Source organism: Lates calcarifer, linkage group LG7_2 (genome assembly GCF_001640805.2).
Source record: "Lates calcarifer isolate ASB-BC8 linkage group LG7_2, TLL_Latcal_v3, whole genome shotgun sequence".
In the NCBI taxonomy this organism is placed as follows: domain Eukaryota; kingdom Metazoa; phylum Chordata; class Actinopteri; family Centropomidae; genus Lates; species Lates calcarifer.
In genome coordinates, this window is record NC_066854.1 from 3,033,049 (window position 1) to 3,048,951 (window position 15,903).

At 43.7% G+C, this 15,903-nt stretch overlaps 1 protein-coding gene across 2 annotated transcripts in view; it reads left to right on the forward strand.

The window, feature by feature from the left end:
• Positions 1-6,303: 6,303 nt before the first annotated feature.
• LOC108873052 (nck-associated protein 5) overlaps positions 6,304-15,903 on the forward strand; it is a 126,512-nt gene continuing 116,912 nt past the window's right edge. The window contains exons 1-2 of one of the 2 annotated variants that reach the window (XM_018661071.1): positions 6,304-6,693; positions 14,758-14,860. In XM_018661071.1, the coding sequence (XP_018516587.1) occupies positions 6,563-6,693; positions 14,758-14,860 (234 nt within the window). In that variant the 5' untranslated portion in view covers positions 6,304-6,562. Of the gene's footprint in view, positions 6,694-14,552; positions 14,644-14,757; positions 14,861-15,903 lie in introns of those variants that run through there. The other variant, XM_051066113.1, reaches the window with a different exon arrangement.

The following is a 15,903-nucleotide window of genomic DNA, read 5'->3' on the forward strand; positions in this document are numbered from 1 at the left end:
AACAAAACAAGTCAGTGTGAGAAAATGAAGCTGTTAGTGTATGTTGCTAAGAGCTATCAAGCTATCAATATTCCTGCTGTATTTGTGGATTGTTGAGACCAGTTAAATCTAATATGAAGTCTCTAACTCCTCTCTTTGAGTCTCCATCTCTCCATTGGTGAGTATCTCTCTGAGCTATCTCCCCCTTCAGACTGACAGCCCTCCACGTCCTCAGCAGCCCCAGATCCCAGGACATCAAAGGGTTCATTGGAAAGCCCAGGAAGAGTGATGGAAGAGGCACTGGTTTTAGAGGAGGGGAGGCCACAAAGGGGGCCACGAGGAGCTTCCATAGGTTTCCCATGGGAGAGCTGGGTCCTGCAGGTTGATGTCCTTCTCATCTCCCAGCAGCGACTGTCATCGGTGGGTTTTTGAGCGAGCGCTGAGACCCTTGTGGTGGTTTGACACAAGCCCAGATCAGCCATTTCAAAGAGAAGGCCCACCTTCAGCTTGAAAGAGGAGCTTAATCACCACGGTAACTTGTCTGTTGGTACCCCTCGACCCCACGCACACACACTGTCCTCCAGTAAGAGGCCCTCTGGACAGCCCAGAATAATAGCATAACAGCATGGATTCAGGTCTGTGTTGTTTTTGATTTACATGTCCCTCCCTGCTTCATTACCTCTAACAGCCAAAATTCAACTTTCTCTTTAAAGCGGCACTGTAGGGGATTTCTGCTCCATACCTAAAGGAATATTTCACATGTTTTGGAAACACTTCTAATTGCTTTCCTTTCTAAGGGTGAGATGAGAAGATCAGTATCAATCTCTCTCGTTGCATAAAGCCTGGAAGCTAGCCAGGCTCTGTCCAAAGTGAGAAAAAATACAGCTTTCAACACCTCCCAAAGCCGACTGATTAACACATTGTATCTCTTTTGTTTAACTTGTGAGGAGAGAGAAATGTAAAAACAACAATTTGTGGTTTCTGGGGGAGTTGTGTGTTGGAGTTAAATTACAAAGGGACGACTTTCTACAGAAGAAATAGTCCCCATAAAAGCTGCTGACAGTTAAGTCTCTTAGAGTAGCAAGAAAGCTGTCTGCTGTTGTTGGAGGCAGATATCTTAAAGCTGCTTTAATCCATATTTTTATAACCATGTGCAACGTGAAAGGCACAACTTGTCATCACTAACCCATTGAGGGTTTTTAGCATCTTTCAGCTCATTGTTTTGGTTTTGAACACCACATATTTCCTGCTGTGGTTCACTTTTTCCAGCCACAGCAGCACCTGTTTTCACCCAAAAAAGCCCAGATAAATCAACTGTACGCCACCCACATCAACCAAATGACAAAGTTAGCAGCCAGCTAGTGAACACTGAGGAGCATTTAGAGCATTTAAAGAGCCAAATATTTCCCTCAGCTGGCAGAGACCAAAACAGAGTGAATATTAGATTAAAATTCACCAAAAGGACAAAAACATGACTCTAAATGAATACCAGTGATATCTACCCTAAAAAACATATTAAGACACTCCTCAGTACGTTTCACATTCTGTAGTGTTGTGATTTATGAGGTGTGATGAGACTGGGCTGTTATTCACAGTCGGCTTGTCACACCTGTGTATCCCTTGGATGAATGTCTCAGTTGTACATCCAAACCTCTCCCCTGAGCACTCCATGGTTTTAAATTTTTTTTTTTTTTTTTTTTAAGTATGTGGGCCACCCCAGGCCAGACCACATGGTTCACGCCTTTGGATTTATAGCACCCAGGGAAGCTTTGCATCAGCGTGAAACCTCACACGAAGCCTAATAGATAACCCTTAATATTATCTACAGGCGAAGAAGGTTTGGCAGTTTGGTGTATTTTTCATCTATCTTTATTTAAAAAGCATGTGTGTGTGTGTTTGGCACAGACAGAGGGGTGAGAGTCTATCTTACATTCTCAGCTAATTACAGGCCCCTGATCTCGTCAGCTGTCACCGCCACACTCTTTTTACATGTCAATGACAGCCAAATGGGACCTCATATCCTTCCTCCAGCTCATACAATGGTCTCATTGAAAACATAAGAAAACCCAGAAGAGATAAAGCAAAAGGATGCCACTCCTCGTCCCAGCTGGCGTTGGCTCAATGGCAAAGGGCACTGAGTCTTGTCCGTGAAACAGCAGCCACTCCTACTCTGCTCCCCAAATCCTCCTCCTCAGCCTTCACCTCTGCCCGGTCATCTTCATCATCGCCTCAGCCTAATCTGGGCACGTTCACCGGGGGGGGGGGGGGGGTTGGAGGTAAAGGCAGCGGTGGCTGTGGTTGCTCTGCTCTGGTTTGTCTGTAGCTTTTGCAGTCTTCTCTTGGGGAGGAGGAGGAGGAGGAGGAGGAGGAGGAGGGAGAGGAAGGAGGAGAACTTGGCACGAAGCCTGGACGTGGCACTGCATACAAACACGGGGCAAAAACACAAGGCGTATTTGTCTGACTCTCCCATCCTCTCACCTCGGGGAGAGTGGGAAAAATTGCATGAGACAGCCATAAGATACGGTGCGTCACTCCCCTCCGGTCAGCCATTGATTCTGTGGAACAGCCAGTGGATGGACAGAGACCAGAGTCCACATCAGGAAATCGCTCACCATAAGTCAATGAATTAAGTCAGTTTGTACAGTAAAGACTTGGCAGGGTGCCCGGCCTGGTTTGAAGCTTTAAAACAATAGTGAAAAAGCACTTTGATTGAATATGAAATACTATCAGCATCAGGAGAGTAACCGCAGTTTATTACCACAATATACAGCATGTCTGACGAGACAGAGGGCGGACAAAGTCAAAGCTGGATAACGTCTCTTCTCTTTTTTTTATTCTGCATCACATCCTGGTTCATCTAAATCTCTTTAGCTTGATCTCCTGTGGACTGAAACTAGCTGACATCAGCGCAAACTCCACAATTCTCCCTGATTTGTGGAAGATGAAATCTTTACCGTATGTGCTGCGCTCGTCTCTCTTGAGTCAATGCACACACATGCACATAAAGATGCTTTCCTGGAGGAGGGGATGGGAGAGGCCGCTGATGTGAAGGGGGGGGGGGCACGTCATGCAGCTGCAAATAACACTGATGGGACATTCCAACGTGTCAACGTAGCGTGGGCCGTGAGCAAAGCCACTTCCTGCTCCTCAGAGTGAAGGGAGACTCGGGTCGCCCTCCTCTAGGATCCAGGAGAAAAACGATGACTTCATGAATCTGATTGGATTCGATATGTTCGTTTAGCCCCGGGCCACATTATTATCAGCTCAAGTCACATCATGCATGAAGCTATATCAGCAGAGTTTCATGTCAGATTTGTTTTCTTCTGTTGCAGCACACTCAGACCTTCAGGATCGGTCTGGTGTTTCCATCACAGCTGTTTGTGGTCGTCTCATTTAGAATGTCCTACAATGCAAGCTGGAGGGGTTTCAGTAGAACAGGTACACCAGAGGAGCCATAAGTATTGCAGCAAGCAGCAGAGTTGTCTGCTTTATGGCTGCTCTGGTCTCAACCACAACTGCAGCGAGCAATCCAAAGGGAGGCATTATGGCTGAACGATAAAGCAGCTTCACACATTTGGAAGGAGATGGGGTGATTACTGTAAAGGATATTTATGCATTTGTGCATCTATTTATGTTTATGTGTTTCCCAGCGTGTTTTCATTAAAGTCTCGCTGCGTTTGACCCATGAGATTTCAATCCAAGTCTCTCTTACAGACAGATTCATATCATTTACTGCCAGTTCTGTGGCCGTGACATGCTGAAATAAATGTTTTTAAGGACGTGGCTCAGACGGTGAAGAGCTTGAAATGAAAGTCAGGTGTGTTAAGGTACGATTGTTGGATTGTTGATGTTGGAAAGTTGTAATTTGGCAGTGACTGCAATGGTAGTTGATGACGACAGCTCCCACGATTCAATACTATTCTACTACATCACCAAACTTTGTCTTGTTATTATCTTTTTATCCAGATGCCAGCGGGAAAAATGGAAAGAGGAGGATTAACCTGCAGAATACATCAGCAATACAAGAGTAAAAACAATGAAGAAGTGGCAGTTTCTTCCACCAAGCACTGGCATGGATTCAGTGTCAAGCACCGGAACTGCCACAAGTCCACATCCACACTAAATACTCTGACCTGTCTGCTTGCATCCTCTCTGCACTGCTGCAGAATATATACGGCTTTCCTCTCTCTGGTGCTCCACACTGATCGTTTCCTCAGTGCTCCTGTGGGGCTCTGACCTGTGACATGAAAGACTTGGACCTCTTGCCTGGAATAGATCCGGTTGTGCCGCAGGTCAAGACGTATGTTCGAGGATCATTAGCCGTTACCTCCTTGCTGCACTCAGGGCACAAACACATGTGCACATTGAGGTATGTGACTAGAATTGGATTCTCAAACCTGATTTTTTTGTTTTTAGGTAATAATTTGTGCAAATATACCATTAAACCGAGTAGATTTATGTCCCAAACCTCCCCTGACAGGTCTCCCATGATGCCAAAATGATGAGTTGTGGTACTTGACAATAAAAATAAGAGTTAAGGAGAGTAGACAGAGCGTTTTTCCTTTCTTATTTCAAGATAGGAACATATCAGAGCGAGTGGAGGAGGAAGATATGGACGACAGGATGTGATTTAGGAAGGAGAGGGGATTTAAACTGTTCTTTGTTTTTGATAAGACGAGCACACACGTGCTCACAAGATGCACTCACAATGGTTCTCATGATGTTGCAGCAACAAACTGCAGCTGACAGGCACTCAGATTTATGAGCTATCTGTAAAGATTTCAAAATAAGAGTGCTGACAGTGAAGACATTTACTGAATTACCAAAAATAAAAGCTTTAACTGTGTTTGATTTATTCTTTTACAGATGTAACAAACTGAGCAAAATGAACATTTCTGCATGATACATTTTTATCTGGCAACAGGCATCCTTTAATCCAGGACATTTCCTTTTTTCTATTAGATTAAAATTATACATCACAAGCTTCCAATTAAGCAAGCAAAGGTTTCCATTATCAAATGCTAACTGAAAATGACATGGTCATCTCCACATATTATTACCCTTCTCCTTCATAACATTTGAAGCCAATCAGCAGCAATATAACGCTGCTCTTTATCCGATTAGCTCCTGACATTTAGGTTTAATTGAAGGCCCATGATAAAAGGATGACCTGGGCTTGTGTTCTTTGCTCGGTCAGGCTGTTCGTCTCGCTTCAAAACAATTTGGAAATTGTTTTAAAATTATTCTTCGTGCGATTTATGAAATCATTTCTCTTGCAATGTCATCAACCCACTCTTCCTCTCTCTCTCTCTTTCTCTCTCTCTGGGCGAACAATGTTGCAATGCAGTGAGCTTAGAGGGGAGGAATGCGACAAGAGAATGGAATTACGGGAGAAATTATTGCGTTTGAGACCGCAAAGAATGCAGCAGAGATGGGCTGAAGCGGAGCATTTGTTCACAGTGGTTATGGATGGCCAGCAGTGGGTGGCTGAGGCTGTAGCTGGAGGGCTCTGTCGCCCAGGCAGCAGGCTAAGAAACATGGAATTAAAAGTTTACAGCAAGCAAATGCACTTTTGATTTTGATGCATCCTGCAAAAATAAACTAAATACGACATCAGGGATAAGGTTGGTTTGACATCCTTGTGTCTTGTGGGCTGTAGGGATGGGTGGCAGCGAGGAATGCAGCGCGCTAAGGAGTGCCCTGCAGAGAGGCCAATGAAAAGCAGACCGCTGGTGGCTCCCGCGCCGGCATAAAGAAGTCTACTTGGCAGTAAAGCCGAGAGTCATGTGCCTCCATTTAAATGAGAAGACAAGAAAAAAAAGGAAAGGAAAGCAGAGGAGGGGAGGGGAGGGAGAGAAATACAGGCTGAGCTAAGAGGCCGGGGACCCTGCCAAGCCAAGACACTTGAGGAATGCAGCAGCAGCTCTCCCTTCGCAGTAATACCATTACAGTTAGTGCTATCTGAGTCAGGAAAACAGCTCCTCTAGTCCAGTCAGCAAGTCTCAGAGCCAGTGCAGTCAGATGACAGGTAACACTATCAGAAAAAACAGAAATAGCACAAATTGAATCTCCTGGCTAAGAGATTCCAAGAATATCTTTTGTTTTTTGTGTGTTTACTCCTAAAAAAAAGAGAGAGAGAGAGAGCATGCATCCACGTGTCTGCAAATTGTTGGTACTTGCACATAGCTGCTTGTCTGTCGAACAAGCAATTTGGACGCAAGTGAGCATTGTCTTGTCTTGTTAGTGTTTGGTGGGGTTGTGTGTGTGTGTGAGAGAGAGAGGCATGTGGTGTGACTCCTCCAGCCCTGGCAGTTAGTTAATAAACACAGGCCTGTCAACAGCTGCTGGTGATGTAATGTGGAACTTCTCCTCGCTCTCCTTATCCTCCGGCCCCACCCTGCCTCCCTAACTCCATCCACCTCCCTCCCTTCTATTTACAAGTCTTACAGGGTGTTGCTGCAGACTTCCAGCACTGGCAGCACAGATAGTGTGTTTAACATTGTGTGTCTGTGCGTGGCTTCTCCCCCTACCCCCCACCACACACACACACACACCTCGTGCAGCAGGGGGGATTTACAACAGTATGTTTTCAGCTGCCATCAAAGGAAATTCCACATCATCACGTTGTCTTCCCAACGAAAACACCTCTGAGAGACTCGGAGCTTCAGAGCTGGATACAAACCTGTTGAGTGGAGAGGATCCGGCCGGCGCAGAGTAAGTTTGAACTCATGATTGTTTGTTTGACATTATGGGAGGCTGCACAGCTTCACCTCCATTCATTGTCTGCGAGTGTGCGCAGAGCATGATGGGATAGGTGGCAAATAATGCAATTTTAGCAAATACAGCTGATGAAGGTTGGTGTTCATTTAATCTTAATTTAACGATTTTTGCCTTTATGAGTAAGGATTAAGAAGAGAACAGAAATTGACTGTTTCCTCGGTGAGTAACTTTGTACAATTGTAACTGTTTTAGCTAACGTTAGCCTCGCTTTAGCCTTAGTTTTTGACTTTGACAGTTTAGTCAGTGTATGTTTAGTGTTAATTGCGCAGCACTGTTCAAACAAAGAACTAATTAAGTGCTTTAAGTAGTGCAATTAAAAGCAAACACCACCTGCGTTGTGTAGTTAGCTAACACTACATGTGTTAGCTGGTAGCTAGTTAGCGAGTTAGCTAACACATTGAAATTGCAGCCCCTTAAATTAGCTGGTTGCAAAAAAGCAAGATTTCAGATTATAAATCATAATGACAACATATTTTAACAAGTAGTTAATTTACTGTTTGCTAGACCATGTTGTGAAGGGACAATGTAAGTAAAGTATGTAAATGTAAAGTGTCATTATTAGTTAGCTTTATTCATTATCTGTTGACATCCCAAAAGATGTAGCAGCTTTTTTTTTTTAATTTCAAAATGACAAAAATTATACTGAGAAAACAACTTTAAAACAAGCTAAATTAAAGTTAACTAGCTATCTCAGTTACCTCTTCACACCCTGAAACACGTAGCTGATTAGCTTATTAGCTAGTAGCAAAAATAATAACAACGTTAAAAAATAGCTAAATTACTGTCAGGTAGCTGTCCCTGTTGTCTCTTCAAAATACAAAAATGTAGCATAGAGCTATGAATAAGTTTAGAAATGACAAAGATATGAAAAATACTAATGTAAAGAAGTGAAATTATAATGGTAGGTAGCTATGCTAAGATGTAGCCACTTAGCTAATCAGCTAGATGCAGCAAAGCATGATTTCTAGTTTAAAATGCGATAAATTGTGTCTTGTTTCTGCACAGTAAATACATACAGCTGTATACAAGATAAAATGATGTAAACAAACAACAACAAATAATATCAGTTATTTAACCGAGAAAACCTCTTTAACAGATGAAAAAAACAAGTTATAAAGAGAAGCATGTGTCTTTGGTTATCAGATGATGTCCACAGTACATTTCTGTGAGAGACAGCACAGGAAGACATTCACAGAGATAAACACACTGTTGTTTCTCAAGCTGTCAGCGGCCTGCTCATGAATTGTGTGTGTTCAGTTCTGTAGCGAGCTGCCCATCGCATGATGCCTCACATACCAAAGTGAGGAGGGGGGCAGTTGTGTATTTTGATAATGGTTGGAAAATTCCTCTGCCCTCTCTTGGCTTGCTGCATCACCCCTGGGCCTTTAGAGTATATTTTTCTGTCTTTTTTTTTTGTCCTACCTGAAGCACTATCATGAGAAAGTTCAGCAGAGAGTCACGCTGTCCGCTGAAGCACGCTGGGCTGCAGTGAAGGGTCCCATGGCAGGAAGCTCAGTTGATTTTTTTTCCAGGATGTATATTAAAACATCCTACGCATCTGGTGGGATAAGCACAGGGGATTGCAGGGACTCCCCTCATCAACAGGATGACGACATTGTATTCATTGTTTTTCCTTTTTTTTTTCTGCAGCTAGACCTCCAACCCTTTCCTTTTTAAACCCCCACATTAAATAGTCTGCTGACTAAACAAGATTTAAAGCTGCTCAGACAAGGTCTAGCAGAATCTTTATCATTAAAAGTTGTTTCCCTTCATCTTGTTTGCCACGATTTTGGTTAGGAAGTAATTTAGGTGTTTGCATAGCATAAGATCTGAGAACCAGTCTTTTCAGTCTTCTCAGCCGGGTCTCTGAGTACTGATTGGATGAAGGGTGTGAGACAAGCTTTGTTGAACAAGTAGGCTAAGTCAAATATTGATACTACGCCCTTTAAAGTGACAGCCCTTTAAACATATCAGTACAGAAAAAAAGACAGAACTGGAGCATCTGGTGATGAGAGAGAGGTCGATTAAAAATGCAGAGCTAGGTGTCACATAACTGTCTGTGTATTGCAAAATGATTTACAAAATGCCTCACGGCCCTCCAGCATGTCTCATAGCTTTGTGACTGTAAAAACATAATGAGGAGCTTCATTTGGACATTTGCAGGGATCATCTTTACTCACTCAGTCATGAGTGCCTGTAAGCGGTTTGACAGAAGCATGGTGGTCTTGGTGGTTGGTTGACAGAGAATAACAGTTGTTTATAGAGGAAAAAATGCTGATATTTGTTGGTTTCAGCTTCTGAAGTGTGAGAATTTGCTGCTTTCACTTTTTTTATATCACATTGAATTGACTAACATCAATTTTAGACTGTGGTCTGGATGCATTTGGGCGCTCTGAACTTTGTGATGGACATTTTATAAGCCATTATTTGACTTAATATGACTTAGAACTTAATAAAATGATTTACAATGAATACTTGCAGCTGTAAATGTACTTGTTTAATCAGCAATGTATAGGCTGTCCCTAAACACCTCAGCAAATAACCGTACGTACAGACACACATGAAGCTTCTATTTTTACCTGAGCACAATAATGTGACTATTCGTGAGCAGGATAATTAACAATCAAACTGCTCTCATTATGCCACAAGTCCATACTTCCCCTAATAATCTGGTTTAAATGCCAGAAAGACGCACAAGCTCGTCTCAGAGACGATAAAGATGTGCACATGTTCTGACTGGCCTTGATTAATGTGACTACAACACTAAGATTCTCCAGCAGGAACATAATCACAGTCACATAAGGGAGCATTGTGTTGACATGGGTCCTGGATCCTTGCAGCATCGACATTAATTTTAAAGAGGCTGTTAAATTGACCTATTAGCCTTGACGTTAAGCCTCTCATTTTCACACCCACGTGACAAATACTTAAATGTTAAACCTGTTATGATTACTAGCACGGCACAGTGCACTATGGAAGCAGCCGTGAGCACACACTGTAGAAATTCAGAGAGAGACATAACACCCAGCGTAATGATTGGTTTGCTGACAGAGTAAAAACAACAGACTAGTGTAAAATATGGCTTATTGTTCGAGGCTCTCAGACACTGTAATTCCACGTTAGGCCGTGCCAGGCTACAGTCGGTGGTGCCAACTGTACCGGGACATACGCAGAGGCAGGATCAGACAGGCCGGCCAGCAGAGGGACTCAAAACATCCGATCAGCATAGACCATCTGTGCTGCTACAATACAGATGGACCTCTCTCTCTGCACATTAAACCCCACATCAGACACTTGCATGCTTCAATTTTCTCCTCAATGAATGGAAAGTAATAGCACCCCCTCTCCTCCAACCCAGCGTCCCCTCCCACTTCCCTCGGTCGTAGCAGGCGAATTAAAAGCGAGACTCAAACGTATAATCTTCCTGGTCATTCATTCTTCTCCTGCGGACATGGCAATCTGGGTGAATCATTCAGAAGAAAAATAAAGAGAGGAGAGAACCAGGCTCTCTACCGTGGGGGATGCTTCTGCTCTGACCCCGTTTTAGCCCCCACACCCCCTCCCAAATTCATTCAAGGCAGACGCAGGGCATAGAGACAAAATGAATTGGTTCCTGGGGCAAAGGGGGTTGCACCAATCAATGTCCAACCACCATCCATTTTCAGGCCCTGGCACTTCCTGGTATTGCTCTTTTTTGGGCGGCATTGATCACAGAGGTCCGAGTCACTATTTAGCCGCGGGGTGCTTTCATTTTTTTGTGTTTTCAAAAGATTTGTAATAGATGTGAATGCTAATTGAAAACTCATGCAAAACGCTCGTCTGGAATCCCATCCTCTCAAGCCTTTGGCTCCTCCATCCCTCATTTTCTTCCCTCCAGATGGCCATTTAAATATTTACTTAAATTTATTTGCTCCATCACTTATTGTGCAGTTTAATGTATAACCCATGACTAAATCAATTCACAAAGAAAAACTAAATGTAGGTTATTCAAACGTACAGGCCACAGGAAATTCTTTTATTGCAAATTCCACTGCTGCTGTTCCTCAATGAGAGGTTTTGCTTTATGGGAAAAGGGCCAAAGTTCAAGCCTCTTCATATCTCTGTTTGAACTCACTGTGACAAAGATTCCTCACTTGTGGCGACTCTGCTTAGTGTGAAATGAGAATATGCGTGGGTGAATGCCTGACTGTATTGGGCACAAAGGGCAGTATTGTCACTTGTGGTCTGTGTGACACTTGGGAGTCAAAAGCCAGAGGGTGGAGCAACAGTGTGGCTTTAGTGGACCTTTACTGTACATGTGGGATCATTCTGACTTCACCCTTAGAAAAAAAAAAAGATAAGAGCGAGCAGTAAAAAAACAAGGCCGGTGATTGCAGTAAACGCACAGCTGCCTAATTCTTCTCAGCTTACAAAGGAACAGTATCAAATCTGAGCCATGACAATCCATATTCATGGACAATCTGGGCTTATTATCACCGTTTATCCATGAGGCTCACAGTCTGTTTTCAGTGCAGCTATCTCTCAATGGGTTTAAGTGTTATCATTAAGCTGTTATCCCCTCACATTATCCCGCTTGTAGTTTTGGAGCTGTCTGGGGCTCTGTGACCTCAGCTGGGTCCTCCCTTGTTCCTGGAGCAGATGTTAAAAAAGAGAGCCTCCCTCCCCAACCCCCCCACCTCACTAACACACACACACACACACACCATCCTGCCGCGCCTCCCTCCCTTCACCCTGGCATCTAATTAGGCCTACAGCACAAAGACTCCCAGATGTCAGCGTCCTCCTGGCCTCCTTTGATTATATCCTTTCCACCCCACTGGCTGGCTCGCCGACTGGCCTGATGGGCCGGCTGGGGGCCGTGTGGGCCATAGGCGTCGACGCGTGTCACTCCGCGTAGGTCAACACTGGACCAGTTTAACATATCAGTAATTGCTTTTGGTGTAAATCACAGGCAAACAGGAGGGGAGGGAGGAGAGGCCTGAATGGGCAGGAGTTGCAGAAAGGCAGCAAAGCAGCGTTTATTTTTGTTATATAATGTTTGACTTAATGGAATACAAGAAAAGAAGCATTTGTCATTGTGAGCAGTCACCAAGTGGTTGATTTCCTTTAAAACAAAGCAACCAAGAAACATGAACGATGTGCGGACAGTCAACAAGTTTGAAGCTGCCGGGTTTTTTTTCAGATTTCCACGCTTCCCTAAGCACCGATTCTTCCCAGCGAATACTTAATAGATGAGATGTTGATTACCAGTCCTGTGAAACATATCAGATAGCTGAGGAATAAACATGGCTTGTGTAGTTGTGATATAGCCTCAAAGAAAGGGCAGGATGGATGCTTGTTAATGTAACATTAACAGTGTAAACACCCTACTCTGTCCACATTTGGTCAGAGGTCCAGCTTAACTTTCAATTTAAAAAACAGGGCGTTGTATTGATGTTTTGAACCGAACATTATTAGATAATTGGATCTGTTTTAGTCTTTGTGTAATGCTCTTTAAATGTCTCAGCTGTATGTTTTGATTGAGGATAGACAGGGCTCTGACTGGTGTTGACAGGATTAGATAAGGAAATACATCTAGACCATTCTCCATCCTAAAGGCATTTAAAGTATTATTTCTGCACTCTTAACAAATATATGCAGTTTACTGACAGTTACTGCATCTATATTACTGTAGTCTGACTCAATTAGTTGGTTGGAGCTGAAGGGAAACTGGCAGCTAAAAGACTGAGCATCATTTGGTTTGTTTAACTGGACTTTTCTTGTCTTATATCACTCGCCTTTATCTGACTGCCTCCTGATATCTGGCTTTTAATGTGTTTGCTTAATCTTTATCACTTCCGATCCATCCACTACCTCATCCCTCACACTTTCTATACCCTAAGGAGGATGGTGTCTACATCGAGTCTGGGCAATCAGGCGCAGTGCTATAATCCATTTTAATCATTTACTCTCAATTTCCTATAACTCTCCTCCTCCTCCTCCTCCATATCTCTGCATCCAAGGGAAGCTGTGGGCTTTACTTCCTCTCCTAATCTCCAGCGGAAAGGGACCAAACTGAAATGTAATCTAAACATAGACCAGACGATTTCATCTGATGCAATACATTTACACAATTAGTCATTACAAAGCTAGAGAATGAGAGAGAGAGGGAGAGACAGGCAGGGGTCTGATGTTTCTGTGTCATTAAAGACGTTGCCTCTCACATCCTGTTCACTGATTAGACAACTTCCCTCTACGCTAGATAGCCCGGGGGTATTCAGAAATGGGGCAGAAGGAGACACTGTTGTGTTTGGAAATATAACATCAGGTCTAGATGAAAACTTAGCGGCTCATCTCGCATGCAGTCTGATGTCTGCGGCTTCAGTGTCAATAAGTTTGGACTCGGCCAGATTGGCAGAGGATGGAACGTGTCATGTTGATGTGTTGGGATGTTTGACAGGCGCAGTCATGCTGCTGCAGCTTTAGACAGGGTGTAACAGATATAGCCTTCAGCAGATGCAAAAGGGGGGGCTTTGGGATGCTGCTTGGGAAGTGTGGTTGCATAAGTAGGTTTGTGAGGCAAGCAAACATAACTGACCTGGAAAAAAAATGGGATACATAGAATTCAGCCTCAGTTTGAGCCTATAGCAGACACCAATGGAACTTATGCTGATAGTGTTAGGATGTTTGTTGTGGGATTAAAATGGCCATTTATATAAAGCACATTTATGATTTACATGCCACAATAACTGTGGAAAAAGTAGATGATCTTAAAATAAAATTATGTCATGTAAATTCAAGGTTAAGCTGCTAACTTTAACACTCACGCTACCGTATCTTGTTCCTTCAGTGTTCATTGTTCAGAAGAGTTTTACTGGGAGGTGAATTACCCACAGAGGTCTCCTCTCCAAAACAAAGGACAAAGTAACTGAAGGCCTTAGAGAAAGACACAGAATAAAGCTGTTACAAATCAGTGTCCGGCCTTATGGAAAACCCTGATAATACCACTTTGCGATAGTGAGTCACTGTAGCGTCCAGTCTGCCTCCAGTCCAAAATGAGAGGATGAAGAAGTAGCACTTATCAGGCAGCGTATTTTCACCTCTTGTAAATGCAACAACGGTCGAAGCACTTGGTCAGAAATCAGCTGTTAATGCTAATGTTGGCTATGTAGCGACAGCAAAAACTTACATATAGCACATTTACGATAAGTTAGATGAATGAAATCAGTTTAAATCAAAAAAGAAAAATATAGATGGGACAGAAAATACCCTAATTATTTATTCTAATCTGATCTAATTGATCTGATTTATAAAGTGTACTTTAACATGAGTATGTACTGTTGGTGTTATCTCTATCTTTGTTACATAAGACACATCCAGGATTTATTCACGCATTCATGCACATGGCAATACAAGACAGGGTCTCTGACCCCGAGGCGACCATCAGCTGACCTTTGACCCTGTCTTCACCAACGAGGAAGTGCTGTGCTTACACTGTGCACCCACAACAGTGAGGCTAAAGCCCTGGGCTCTTTGTAAAGGAGTAGTATGCGTGAAGTGAAGTGTTTATCTTCTGCTGTGGCCTCAGTCAGGCCAGGTCGGACTGGTTCCCAGCGCTGTTTGGAGAGGCCTAGAAAAACAAAAGGGGCTGAAGCTTGGGGTGTGTGGAGCTGGGTTGGAGGGCGGGGTTCCTGGGTGACGCCGAGAGCAAGCAGCAAGATCTGATCCCAGGGTCCTGTCAGGCCTGAGGAGAGGTCTGTACTTCTGCTCCCTCTCTAGCTTTTTTTTTTTTTTTTTTTTTTTTTGGCTGCAACAGAAAGTGAAAGGAACGGGAGGGAGACAAAGTATAGTTCAGTGACTGCTGCCTCTGCTGCTCTTCACTTGGACTCTGATCTCGTGTAAAAGGTGAAAGCTCCTCTTAACAGCGGAAATGTGACCTGCCGGACATGCCGGTGCTCCTTGTTGACTTTCTCCCTCTCCCTCCTCCCCCTTTTCCCCTCCCTCCCTCCCTCCCTCCAGGGCCGCCCAGGTGTGTGGATCGCTGCAGGGCAGAGGGACCATGAACAGACACCTGGAGAGCAGAGAGCAGTTAAAGAGATTGTCTCTTGACAGCGGCCTGCCGGTAAGTCAATCCCAAAACACTATCGCTGTCTCTTAGACTGGTCATTTGGACAGGAAGTAGACATTGTGGAATGTTCTTTTTTTTGGGCTTGAGCTTCCTCCCCAAGGGGCGATGTTTGTAAATTGTTTTAAATGTTTTTTAAGCTTAAAATGACTGAGGTTATAGTTTAAAAGCAGACTTTCCCACTGGCCTCCGCTGTGCATAATGTGACTGTGACTTTAGAGAATGTTTTCATGTCTTTGGGAGCATGCTGTCTTGGTTTGTTTGGACTCCATTTCCCATAGAGTACTTAGTCGGTGACGTGCTATGTTTCTGTTTGAGCCTCTGCAGGTGGCGCTCGTTTGTCTCCTTGTACATCGTGAGCTAACGCTGCTCAAACTATCTTTTGTTTATTCTATCTGCCAGTGATGAGAAACGCTTCACTTCCTGTGTTCGGGTAATTCTTTCCCAGGAAAGAGCCACTTTGCGTTGAGGGTTTAAAACTCTAAAGACTCACACATACTGTAAACACACACATCCATGTGTCACAAGGCAGAGAGAGAGAAAAAAAACATCCTCCCCCCTGCTTCCCCTTCTCCCCCCTCATGACTTTATTTGTGAAACACACTGTGGCCTGCCGGTGACTGACAGGCTTATCTCTATGCCGCGCAGCGCTTCTGAATCACAGGAGTGGAAACTTGTTTTGGCTCAGGGTTAACTGAAGGTGAATCTGCTCGCAAGTGGCTCTTTGGAATGTCAAGTGCGGCCATATAGCGGCTGCTGTGTTGTGTCTGCATGAGAGCAAAGAAGCTTATTCCACCCCCACCACCCAGCCACCTTCAAGTGCATATACTGTACGGTCACTGCACAGGAAATAATAAATCAAGACGCTTAAAATAGCATTTTGGTATAGGAAATGCTCAAGTCACCAAAGTCACATTTGCTGCAGATTAAATGGCAGCTGTTCTCTGCAGCTAATCACTGCCTGAAACACTGTAAAACCATTAAGTAATATCCAGTTAGAGGCTGTATTTCCGGGGCAGTTTTGTATTTTATGTTACTGA